This window comes from Styela clava, chromosome 10 (genome assembly GCF_964204865.1).
Source record: "Styela clava chromosome 10, kaStyClav1.hap1.2, whole genome shotgun sequence".
Lineage (NCBI taxonomy): Eukaryota > Metazoa > Chordata > Ascidiacea > Stolidobranchia > Styelidae > Styela > Styela clava.
This window is the reverse complement of record NC_135259.1, coordinates 14,266,298-14,279,625: the sequence shown is the minus strand read 5'-3', so window position 1 is coordinate 14,279,625 and position 13,328 is coordinate 14,266,298. Positions and strand designations below refer to the sequence as shown.

The 13,328-nt window shown below is 35.5% G+C and overlaps 1 protein-coding gene across 1 annotated transcript; it reads right to left on the bottom strand.

Annotated features, from left to right (window-relative positions):
* Positions 1–7,307: 7,307 nt before the first annotated feature.
* LOC144428012 (uncharacterized) lies at positions 7,308–11,618 on the bottom strand. The gene is made up of 6 exons (XM_078116646.1): positions 11,504–11,618; positions 11,165–11,298; positions 8,615–8,688; positions 8,412–8,480; positions 7,760–7,843; positions 7,308–7,450 (listed from the first exon to the last, which is right to left on the bottom strand). Exons 1-6 carry the CDS (start codon positions 11,612–11,614, stop codon positions 7,308–7,310), a joined length of 615 nt encoding a protein of 204 aa, XP_077972772.1. The 5' UTR covers positions 11,615–11,618.
* Positions 11,619–13,328: the final 1,710 nt, after the last annotated feature.

Below are 13,328 nucleotides of genomic sequence, written 5' to 3'. Positions count from 1 at the left end.
CTAAGTTGTTTTTTTAAGCTACAATTGGGAAATTTTGATTGACAGTCGCAACAAAAAATAACTTCTTTCTCCACCTTGATTCGAAAAACGTGTTCAATAATGTCTTTGTATTTGTTTTGCATTTTGTCACGCTGCAACGAGTCAATGATTTCAAGCACGTTTATCATTATCTTCTTTGTGGTTTCTCTTGTAACGAATCGGAGCGACACAAATAGCCGGGGCTTACACAAAGATCACATCCAAACCTGGACAAGAAAGATAGTGACAATTTGAGTTTTGTATGCGTTCCATTTATTTAAACATACATATGAAATACCAAATATGAACTTCTTTAATCTTGGTTCCTATCAAACATATCATTTAAAAATAAATATAATGCAAATTATTGAACTAATAAGACTGATCGTGTATCTTAACTGATGATTTAATTAATATCTATTATTTATAGTAAAATCAAACTAAACAAATGTTAATTCGATTACAACGAAAAGATTTTGCGCTCGCGACTAGGTCTCATTTCAAAGGGAGGGCTTATATTGAAATCAGTTCAAAAATTCAGGCTAGGTCTTATTTTCAGGGTAGGTCTTATTTTCAGGGTAGGTCTTATTTTCAGGGTAGGTCTTATTTTCAGGCTAGGTCTTATTTTCAGGCTAGGTCTTATTTTCAGGGTAGGTCTTATTTTTGGGGAAACATGGTATTTGTTGTAGGACATTCGTCGACTTTGACTACTGAATGCACAGGTTGGTACAATCAACGAAAAACGACAGAAAATAGGAAAAAAATAATTTGCACAGATAAATTGTGCGAGTTGACATAAGATAAAAAATATTTATTGGTATTTTCAGTTTGCATTCAGTTTGCAACGATTTCGAATATTGCAATCCTGTTCAATAAGGCCAAGACCCAACTCGACAATACTGAAGTATTTAACGGATTTATAATACCCACATATGTAATTCATACATTTGATTAACATTTGGCGCGGCGGTGTGGGTCATCGTGCTAAGCGTTAGGAATACACTCGCCACCACACCTCTGATTACTCTGCGTGGGTTCGCAGGTTCGAATCCCATACGTGGATAGTTATGTGCGAGAGGATTGCTGGACTCACGCAAAATACCGTCGTAGGGTGGTTCACGTAACTGCTGGTCGGTTACGGCTTCCTTTACCATCAGGTCCAGGCTTCCGAAAACCAATAACTAACTTATCCCATACCCGACATAGAATAATGGTAACCGGACGAAAGGCCGTCGCCATACGGTTGAGCCGTCTTATCGACTTTTCTCTCACCCGGGAGAAATATGTAAATCCTGATCCTATTTGGTCATTGACTCACCTACAACAATTTGTATTTGGATATGTCTTACCTACGTGGCAATCGACGATGAAATAAATATTGAAATAAGACCTAGTCCAAAACCCCATATCTTTTCCTTCTAATCGAATTAACATTTGTTTAGTTTGTTTGTTATTATAAATATTAGATATCAATCAAATCATCAGTTAAGATACATGATCATTCATATTAAGTCTTTAATTTGCAATACTAATTATAAATGATATGTTTAATGGGAACCAGAATCAAAGAAGTTCATAGTTTGTATTTCGAATGTATGTTTAATTCTTTGAATCCCCAGAACGACGCTACTCTCTCACCCTGACCTCCCACGGCGTCGCATCGATTTGACGCGAACTTCTAAACCATTGGATATCAGATGGTCTGTTATATGTCATATAAAAGCTTATCTAGTCTGTTATTTTTAACTGGCATAATTTTTCACGAGAAGTTTTGATGAGATGTGTAAGCATATATTTAGTCCCATCTACTATTTTTTTGTATTTTGGTAAGATTTAATACCTTTTTTAGAAATGTATCATCAATATAAATAAAATTTTGAAAAGTATACAAAATTACCTTTCGGGGAATATACGGATGACTTTCCTAACATACGCATAACTCATTTTATTGCAGAATTTGTACTAACGATTCAAATGGTTTGCGAACAAAATTGATCAACTATTTTGACGCCAAGTTTGCTTTGCGTGAGGTAGATTGCGCAATTGCACATCTGGTCGTTCACAGCTTGAGTTCAAATTGTGTCATCATTGCATCAGTATCATATCCTCGGCCGCAGATAAAACCCTCATATTCAGACGAATCTTGATCCAACACAGTAAAATTGCTAGAATATAAAGGCCATTTTATATACGTTTATTATCTGACGAAAGTGAATGGCCATAGTGAAATATTTGATCCTCATGCATTTATGAGGCTCCACCGGAAACATCAAGGCTAATTATTAACCGTTGGATATCACGAAAATTGAATGAAAAAAAATGATAACGGGTACGCGGAAGACATGGTGGCACCAGTAGCTCACCTGGACAGTGTTTTACATTTTGCGGCCTCATTAGATTTTCGGAATTACTGCATATACGCTATATTCCTGATATCGCTATATTTACAGTGGATATTAAACGAAAGCTTTGTCCAGATTGAAATATTGGATAGTATTCATCTATCGGAAGAAGAAAATATGGCACAATAAAATCCAGCATTGGCGCTAAACAATGCATCCGCGATATGTTCCATCATTCCGTTTTTAGAAATCCTTATTTTTGCTATTCGTATTTTTGATATCTTTATGCAATTAAAACGGCAATAACACTGCATATAGTGTGTTTTAGTCGAACAAATTTTGAGGCTAGATGTAATGCGTAAATTCCCCCGTTTATCGTTTACAAGTCGTTAGTCGCTTCACGAGTACGAACTTAAGTAAATGACGTTACGAGCATGCGGGGAAAAGTGTTTTTCGTATGGAACGTAAACGTGCTACGTGCCAACGTAATTGCTTAACGTCGCTGCGTAACGGCGTAAATATGAACTCTTTGAACCCTGAAAGGCGCTATAGCGGCTTTCCCGAGAAAGTCTTCTGACGCTAGCGGCTTTCGCATCCCGTATGAGCTATGCAAGTTTGAAACCCTCATATCTTGCGAACCATATAATATATTTAGACAAGTTTTACATCGTGTGAAAGATAATCTACAGAACTAAGTATAATTTCAAAATTGAGATAAAATATTGTGATCATCTTATGAAAACTGGCAAAATTAACAACATTTGTAGAGGTTGAAGATTGCTTTCCAGAGATACCATTAGATGGAAATTATGTTGCACCATTCAAATTTTAGAAGCATTTTTATTCGTGATGTTGTTTGTCGCAAGATCGAGGCGACGTAAATAAATGGAACGCATACGGAACTCAAATTGTCACTATCTTTTTGTCCAGGTTTGGATGTGATCTTTGTGTATTCCTCGACTATTTCTGTCTCTCCAATTCGTTATAAAAGAAACCAAAAGGAAGGTAATGATATACGTGCTTGAAATCTATTGACTAGTTGCAGCGTGACAAAATGCAAAACAAATACAAAGACATTATTGGACACGCTTTTTGAATCAAGGTGGAGAGAGAAGTTTTCTCTTGTTGCGACTGTCAATCAATATTTCCCAATTGTAGCTTAAAAAAACAGCTTAGATTGATCGCATTCTAGTATCAAAGAGATTTGTGTGATTTATCATTCCAATGGTATATAAACTGTTACTTCAATTGGTAGATTCATTATCCCATTGTGTTCAAACAATTCATGCTCAACAAAGTGAAAACACTCTGTGCAATAACCTTATCAAGCAATGAAACTAGGAAGAACGAGGAATATTTTTGTAAAGTGATACGTAAAATCAGTTTTACGTCTGGCATGGTGATCCCCCAACTTCACTGCGCCCTCGTTGGTTGGTGTAGGTGTGACTTCATGCCTTTCCATGTCTAATTTCTAATAAACTCGTGTGTGTTTTCCTTCTCATTTTTATACTGCATTTCTGCCGGTATTAGGTACCCCCCCCCCCCCCCCAAGTACCCCTTTGTTATTAGGTAAATAGAAATATTGTCACTATGTTGGAAAATATAGGGAATTTTTTAAACAAGCAAACTATATTGACAGTTCGTCATTATTGCTCGATGTTAAAGAGGTCTGCTAAAGTTTTATATCAAGATACGGATATCAGGTAAAGTGTTAGAAAAATTAATTTGCATAATTAATTATGCCTATACATAATAGTTTTATGCGGTGAATTCAGAAAAGTGGGGTCGATCGTAAGGCATTTATATTTTTTTATAGGACGTAAGTCATGATTGAGACAAATAATAATAACAAGAGCACAAATTTTCTGTTGAATTACATTTTACTATCCCCTGATAAATAAAGAACGTCTATGGTCCTAGTCGCAGTTCGTGTAATTGTTCAATACTCTGAGATCGCTGTAACACTAGACTCCGAACAATGAAGCCATTTTTGTATTCATTTTTGTAAGTTGTGTCTCCGACATACTGAAACCTAAAACAAATGAGAAATGAAACTTTATACACAGGTTTTGGAGTGTTTTACTACCCCGGAATGCCTCGCCATCCCACCGCTAAATCTCTGAAATCTTAAGTTCTCGATCTATATTTCCAACATTTCATGTGTATACACTATTTATCATGAATAGTAAAACGTTCAATGTCATCAGTTTAGAGCTCGCGCTGACGGATGGAAACACCGAAGACTGGAAGTCGTTTCTAAATATTTGCGAAGTGGCATATCCTATGACGTCATATACAAGCAGATGTATCCAGATGGTGAACAACGTCGTGAATTTTTGAAATATTACTACGAGCATTACTACAGGTACGCATACAAGAACGATTATGGGAAACTTGCTTATATTCAGGTAATTTATTTACTTTAGGGGAATACAGAAGGCCTAATCCTAATCTAATACAATACGTGCGATAAATATCACAATTCCACAACATTGAAGTGTTCAGTCAAATGTATTCATTGTTCATGAAGAACGCTTTTACGCTGCAACGTTTCCTCCGGTAAACGTTGAGAAACAAACGTAAAATAACGCGCAATATTTTCCAATCAAGGCAAGAAATTTAGTTTCCAACACTACAATTATGGTCGGGGGACTAGCAATCGTCAATGGGTGCGACGAACGTGAGCACGAAGACCCTCGAATGGCAAGGATGAATGAAAAAGGACGGAAAACATATTTGCGGTCATTTACTGTTTGGCCATAGGCGGATAACATATAGATTTTGCTAGTTCGCATCGTAGAGAGGCTGAATGAAGTAGTATTTTCAATATAAATATATTTAACTTACCACGATAATTAATGGTGTAATCAGGTCCTAATCGTGGTTCGATGACCTCTGTTTTATATTGCGTGCAATTGAAAACAAATCAGTAGTCGACCAACTTTGATAAAAATGACCCACTATTCAATCACCAAGATGTGTCGTATGCCTTGATAGTATTAGAGCAAGAAATACAACCCTAAATTGGCCCTCCAATATTTGAAGACTCAATAATCTATAAATATATTTTCTTCTATATTCTGATTTCATGGCTGTTCAGATCTATCTAACACAATAATAATAATAATATATTCCTTCTTCTATTCTGATTTCACACATTAATAATTACTTACTTATAAATCATATGAGTGGATTCACTGACTGGGCTGACATCAGATTTTTATACCGGTGTAAAAGATGGGTGAATGACAACATATTCAAAAAATTTGAGAAGATTTCAAGTAAATTGAACAGAGAGTTGGTGTATCTGTCAAGTTCCGTTCTATTGAACAAATATAGGGGCATCATACCATCAGGGGCTTGGATAAATCAATGTGCAATACTGCCGATGGAAAAAAATTGCGGGAAAAATCAGAGTCTTCCGTTTTCCATACTTGACTGCGGTTATCAGGCGGGTCATCTGCAGATATTGATGTAAATCAGTGCAAGTTTATCGATGTTACGATGGAAACAATTTCAAAGATACTGCGGGTGAAGACTCATTGATCTAGGCGATAGTATTTGATATTGACAACATTAATATTGTAAATTATGTCACTGAGCAGTTGGATAATTCTAATTCGGTGAATTCTGCCAATTATGACAGCTTCGTTTGGGATATATCTCTGAAATATTAAATCATTGGAAAGCATGTAAAAATATTTGTCAGATAATACAAACTTTGATTAAGTCAACTTCCAAAAGTATTCGCCTTTGTTTATGCCATGGAAATATTGTTATGAACATTTTCTCATTACATTCTTGGTTGAAAATAGGTTTGGGACACTTTATGGAATGAATAAATCTAATGTCAACAAAGATAATGTTCAAAATTTAGATTACGAGTAAAAATAGGCATACGGGAAACGTCGAACATTCCAAAATTTGGGATGCTATTAGCTTGAGAGCTGTATCACGAGAGATGAACAATTAAAAAAAAACTCATGGGTGGATTTAAGGCCAATATAGATCACATTACCAATGTGATCCCAAGGATCGTATCATCGCTCAATTGCTCGTAAGATTGCCCTTGATTTCGTTGCTCCATCTGTTGTATCGGATCTATCTGTTTATTTCTGTAGGATAATAAAGTTTTTTCAGACTATCGAACCTGTCGCACGGATTTGCAGCATTTGTTGCGTTGTAACAATCAAAAAATGTTCTTAAAATGCATATACATACTTGTAATGAATATGGATCGTATCACGATTATCCTCATATGCGACACTGGATCAGATTAACGGTTTTGAGACTTATTTTATAACGTTTCTTAACGATTCATTGTTGTTGTCACCAATATTAGCTTACATCACACTTTTATATCTTGAATTAGGATCACGTATAAGAACAGCACATGGCGCGTTAAAAATGATATTTTATTTATCCAAAGAGTTGTGGCCGGTTTATTTTCTTTGTCGTTTCAGTCACGTAATATAGGTATGAGGTTATTAAATATTGACACTACATAAGCTAACTGATTTTTATTCTGTATCATTTTCTTTGCTGTTTATCCCTGAACTTATTTCAAATATATATATATATATGTTATTTCAATAAATATTTATGTGTCACTGTGCTATTCATACTGCATGAGAAAAAAAACTTTGGAGACGAGACTTGCACGTTTTGGATATATTTTAATAATAATATCCCGTATAACATCCACTAAATACAATATCTCTCGATTAAACAATAGTTGGTATGTCGCAATCATTGACTATAATTCAAACAAAAAGGGTGTTAATAACTCCTGTACTTTTCCACATAGGTCGTGTTTATTTCTATACTAACCATCTAGACCGAGATATCATCACGAAAGACGCAAATGATTGAATATGGAAATTATCCAAATAGAATTAAACAAAATTGAAATCAAAAATTAAAAGAATTGTTAAGTTGTAATTGTCTCTATTTGGTGAAATCTTTTTCATCGCAACGAGATGCATGAAAACGAGCAGAGACACCAAGTTCATGAAGTTTGTTGTAGAATTTGATGACACTATCCAGAGACGGCTTTGGTTGCTTGAAGTAATTCCAGATGATCCATTGCCCTGTAATTAAGCAATAATCAAGAGTAAAAGTGACCAGTGCGAGAGTTTACTACGACATAAAAGTCTCTGATGTTCACCGAAAAATCTGTCAATCAAATATATAGTGAAAGAAATACTCGTTCTACGCTCACTTATTTCAAACTACAGACGTTGCACTCACCAAAAAAGGTTTCTAATCTTGAATCGTCATTCATCAGTGGTCTAGTCATAGACTGACATAGAGTGAAGCATATAATGTCTTGCCTATTGAACCTTTCATGTAAATTGAACTAAAATTTTCTATGAATGAGAAAAATATGATTTGCTCACCTTCTGCGGGACACAGCATGACTGTGAAATAATTGGCATAATCGGTGAGAAACACGTAATCGTCCTTAAGCAAGATTTCGTCATCTAAGTAGAAACAAATTCATTTTCATTCTATTCGACATTTATTTATTTTTATTTTATTTTTAAATTTATTTTACACTTTACGGTAAATTACCAAGCATCACAACCATAATAAAGGAGAGACGCCTTAGAATCTTAGATTCTGTGGCCACTGCTATAGAAACAAGAAAGAAATCGTACACGAACTGATTCTATGGGAACCAAAATAAAAGAAAAGAAGCGTGGGTAGATAGCGACGTACATACATTGATCAACTTGAACAGAACACGGGAGAATCTTGTCAGTGAAATGGAGGACAGGGAAAGTTGAAAAAAGATAGTCGTAGCAAATGTTCGACTGCGGTCGCATTGAAGTGAAGTGAAGTAGAAACAATATTAAAAAACAGTAACGATGTCAAATTGAAATAATAATTTTTAAGAGAGAAATAGAATGGTTATTAATATGCTTTGCTAAAAGTATAGGAATATCCAGCAGACAAACACGTCTGTTAATTCGTGCTGAATTTGAGAGCCACGTTTGATATTTTTCAACAACATATGGCATGTCAAATTTATTACAGACATAGACATACCCATTTTACGCGCTTCGGCACTAAATTTTCCTTCTAAAGTGTGCTCGTGTGCGGCTTTTAAAGATGGTTCTGAAATGTGATCGTACTACAGTCAGTTGTATACTATAAATAGCTATAAAGTAATTTGATGTTGAGAGATAAAAGATTAAAAGTATAAACAAACTACTCTGGAGACGTGCAACTAACTATAATATTTGTCATACCGTCTTCAGTACTTTCGTGATAAACTCCAACTCTCTGACGTGTAAGGTGACTGATAAAATCGGTTCTATCAGACCTAAAATACAATATTGTTTGATTCGAGGTAAAAGTAGGTTGTTGATTGGGTAAGGTTCGACCGTAGACTATCAAATTCAGGTAAGTATTCAATTTGCATGATAGTGAGGTCTGGAAGGTGTTAATATTTTCATATAAAATCTCATTGTTTATTTTAAACTTTTAGATGAATCTGAATAGTTGTTTTATTTAACCTCAACTCGCACAATTTATCTGTAGATATTATTTTCCCCCGTACTTCTAGTCGTTTTTTAGTTGGTTATGCATCAATCAGACTCAATTTGACTCAGATGAAATTATGATACACTAACCACAAATGTCGATTAGGTCAATCTCCATGTCTCGAGTGGTCGATCGCGTTTAATGTTGGTAAATTTAATAACATACCCCAAAAATTGCCTTGAACCAGTTTCATGCAGCGCAAACGTTCATATTATTGCGCACATTCAAACTGCCAGAATAAATGGTATTTTTGCCAAAACTATTTTTAACACGCTTAGCAAAAAATATTTTGATCACTCGCTCCGACTCTGAGTTATAGTTCAGCTCTATAGGCTACGGTGGTAAACGTAATTGACAAAAATCAATTCCGTAATTACGGCCAAATCGATTACGTAATGACCCCGTAATTGCGATATTATTTTCACATATTTAAACCTATCATAACAACAAATTTAATCCACTTCTATTCCGAATGGGACATCGAAGTTTGGTTTTCATATTCCTGGCAGTACTACACGCCGGCGACAGATGTTAAAGACAAATATCAAGGAGTGAATTCATTTTATATTAATTATTGATGCCGACTTATTGACAATATTCCGATTTCCATGCTTCATTTTACATTAAATCATTTCGCGGCCTAAATGTTATAACATTATTTGCGATAAATTTAGATCAAATATTAATTATTTGCGCATAATTTAAAATACCGTACTTATATGACATGCCTCCTCCGAAAATACGAAGTTATATTGCAAAACAATGCATTTTGTGACATTTATTTTGCACTCATGGAAATATTAATTTATTTTTCTAACTCAAGTCGACAATCCTATTTGCCAAGATTGACACAAGTTTGGTCGGGTGCCGGTGGTATTCGAGTCGACGATAAAACAAAATAAGTTGCCGCATTTGGTAAAGACAGGTAATCATATTTGGCCAACATATCGCGAGGCATTGTGAAAAACATATTGAGCAATGCCAAGTCCGGACAGATATATAAGGATAAAATCGGTAGAGGAACATCAAGATTTTGTAATAGAAAATGGATCTAGCGCAGAATAAACACGGGAAATCGCGTAGTATTGTTGTTTCTCTGCCGTCTCAATCGCTTTACCGATGCCGAAAAGACTAGTTGCGTTGGTTCATTGCGCAATTTCTCTTCCGTCTTTATATTGCTGTTTGATAAGCGCGACATTAATTATCACGGCAAATAGACCCATGTTTTATAAGTTGATCTCTTACATTCTTTAGTCATTTCACCCGAAGAAGTTGAAACCAGGTGTGTTGGCGTCCATCGGTCTCAACACAATTCTATCCCTTATCTACGGTTAATATGTACATTGGCCATGCTAGATAAGTTGATAATAGGTTAGTAAATGACGCATTATGCCTTCCCCATCTGCGTAACAAGAGAGAGAAAAACGGCTGCGAATACCGGAACTCTAACTTCTACTTAAACTTTTATTTTTTTTCAATTGACGGAATTGACTGCTTTGAAGTAAGCTCGTTTCAATCGCGAAAGCGCTCGACCAATAATTACGACTTTACGTAATTCGTAACTTCGCTTCCGTAACTGGAAATAATTCCGTAAATCTGTAAATTACGTACAAGCCTAGGTGGTATACAGCAGGGATGCACAACACGGGGCACGCGTGCCAAATTTGGCACGACATACGCTCAAAAGTGGCACGCGAACGGTTTTGTAAAAAAAAATTATTTATGATATACATTTAAATATCACGTTTATATCAAAATCAGCAGTTTTTCAGGACTTTGAATAGTTTCAATAAATAGATATTCGTTATGTATTATTATTGAAATTTGTTTGTTTTGCGGGAGTTAATTTACAATACCACAATTGTGCTTGGCACGCGACTAGATTATTTTGAAAAATTTGGCACGTATCCTCATTTGATATGTGCACCCCTGGTATACAGTATACACCATTTAACATTTGTTAGCGCTTCTATAGGCAACAAACAATACATATTCGGATAGCGTATCGCAACTTCATCTGAGTCAAATTGAGTCTGATCCATGCATATAAAACGGCTTGTGAATTTCTTGTGCTATTAACACAGCGAGAAATTTTAAAATAAGATTTCATTTGAACCTCCTGAAGTATGCGCACCAAGATGGCGCACAACCTGTTGACATCTTGGTGCGCATCAACGGGACTATCAACGAATTGGCATATGTGAGACATTGTTCGAGCCATTTGACATAGCGAAATGTGAAAACAAGTAGCATACCCAGCACCAAATTCATCTGTAGCAGCATTAAATCCTGCGGAAGATTTTGTGATGTTGTACACTCGGACACATGTTACATCAGCAGCCACAGGGTCGTTAGTTTGCACTCCAAGATACCATACTGTGTCTGTCAGCTATTAGAATAATATTGAAAAATTTTGGAATTTCCATTTTGTGCTGAATATATTTATAAATTTTTATTCTGCTCATATATTACGTACTTCGATTGCATATTAATTCGTTAATTATTTGATAATACGTAAAGAATTGTGAGGTATGGAAATAGAAAAAGCGAACTCTATTGTTCCAAATATTAGTGAAGAAGAATAATTTTTATACCTTTGAAATGTCAGGATCTTCTTGTGGTATGGGCAGTGAGCATTTCTCTGTAAATGCCAAGGAAACTGATCCATATAGAAACACAGCAAATGTCAAGCAAACAATACCCATTATTATTGATAAATCAATTTAATTCAACAACCCAATACTTATGAAATAAAAATCCAAAAAAGAAAAAGTGAAAATAAATACGGGGGAAAAGTATACAAAATCGAGTATTGTTACTATGATACATCAAGTTGGGAACTGATTTTTGGGTCTGGCTGTACCACGACTTAAAGGTCTGGATTCACCTCGTTCTATTCATTCCTAATAAACTCGTTATGTATCAGGTGCTGTGAAGAACGTATGTTTCTCGATTTTCGTTTTCTTCAATTTGTCATTTCCGTATAACATATTTGCTTAAAATCATACAACTAAATGAATTACATGCAAAACTTAATTTTGTTCTGATATTGAACTAAAACAAACAAATAATATTTTATATGAAACGCAAAATCTTAATATGTTGCTGAGACTTTGCCTGCTGAGATTAAAATCTCCATCCTAAGCCCCACTTTTCAAGCTGAAGAACTGCAGTCGAAACAGAATGAATGTGACGTTTTATAGACGATCTTGCCTCCTGTGGTGTTTTCACATATATACCTGTCGTATTTGATTGACGGAATAAACAAAAACTTTGTTTTGGAGAAATTGATCGGCATTTCATATATTACAAAGAACGTTTGGTACAATTATGAAGAGCGGATAAACAGAAAGTATCTTCAGCTCAAATAAGAGGGGAACTGCTGATGTTGGAAGAAATTTTGGAAATCGCGTTGTCATAAGTAAAATGCTACAGGGCAAAGCCGCAAGCAAACGCACTTTTATTTTTAAACCCATCCAAACTAGAACTTATAGATCAACTCAGCCCCATTAGCTTTTTATTTTAAACTGTGTATTCGAAAAAGGCTATACTGTTAAATCCATTGTACAATTGCTCTATCACTGTCAATATTTGATGTGATAATGGACCTACTGTAAAATAAGCAAGATTTCGTAGGCCTACTGTAAAATAATGGCGGGAGTCGTATTGATAGATAATTGTCAGATTTGACTGACAGTAACAACAAAAGAGTTCAAGCATCGTGTGCTCGTTTTTGTTTTTGTCACGTTCAAAAGCTTTCACCTGAAACGTTCAAACATATGAATTTCGAAACACATTATATTTTGACTTAACATTCTGAACTTTTCACTTAGAATCAAATCTGAAAAGATTGAGTAAGAGACACATAATAATTGTACAGTGTCGTGTTTTGGAAGTTTCAGCAATTATAACAAGTTTAACTCATTAAGCTAAAACGTGGAGCCATATTATAATTAAAATTCAACAAACACATTAACGATGTCGAATATTGCAACCCTGTTTAATAAGGCCAAGAGCCAAATCGACAATACTAAAGTATTGAACGGATTTATAATACCCACATATATATTTCATACATTTGATTAACATTTGGCGCGGTGGTGCGTGGGTCATCGTGCTAAGCGTTAGGTATACACTCGCCACCGCACCTCTGATTACTCTTCGTGGGTTCGCAGGTTCGAATCCCATGCGGGGTGGTTATGTGCGGGAGGATTGCTGGACTCCTCACCGTCGTAGGGTGGTTCACGTAACTGCTGGTCGGTCACGGCTACCTCCACCATCCATGTTTTCGTCCAACTCCATGCTTTCGAAAACCAATAATAACTTATCCCATAGAGTACCATACCCGACATGGAATGGTGACCGGACGAGAGGCCGTGGTCCGCCATAGGGTTAAGCCGTCTTATCGGCTTTCCTCTC

What these genes read in the sequence shown, in the direction of transcription:
- LOC144428012 (XM_078116646.1), bottom strand. Translation starts at nt 11,614, where the DNA reads ATGGGTATTGTTTGCTTGACATTTGCTGTGTTTCTATATGGATCAGTT. An exon ending in TGCCGAAGCGCGTAAAATGG is followed by an intron (nt 7,844 to 8,411) that starts GTATGTCTATGT and finishes GTTTCTACTTAG; the next exon opens with ATGACGAAATCTTGCTTAAG. An exon ending in CATGCTGTGTCCCGCAGAAG is followed by an intron (nt 7,451 to 7,759) that starts GTGAGCAAATCA and finishes GCTTAATTACAG; the next exon opens with GGCAATGGATCATCTGGAAT.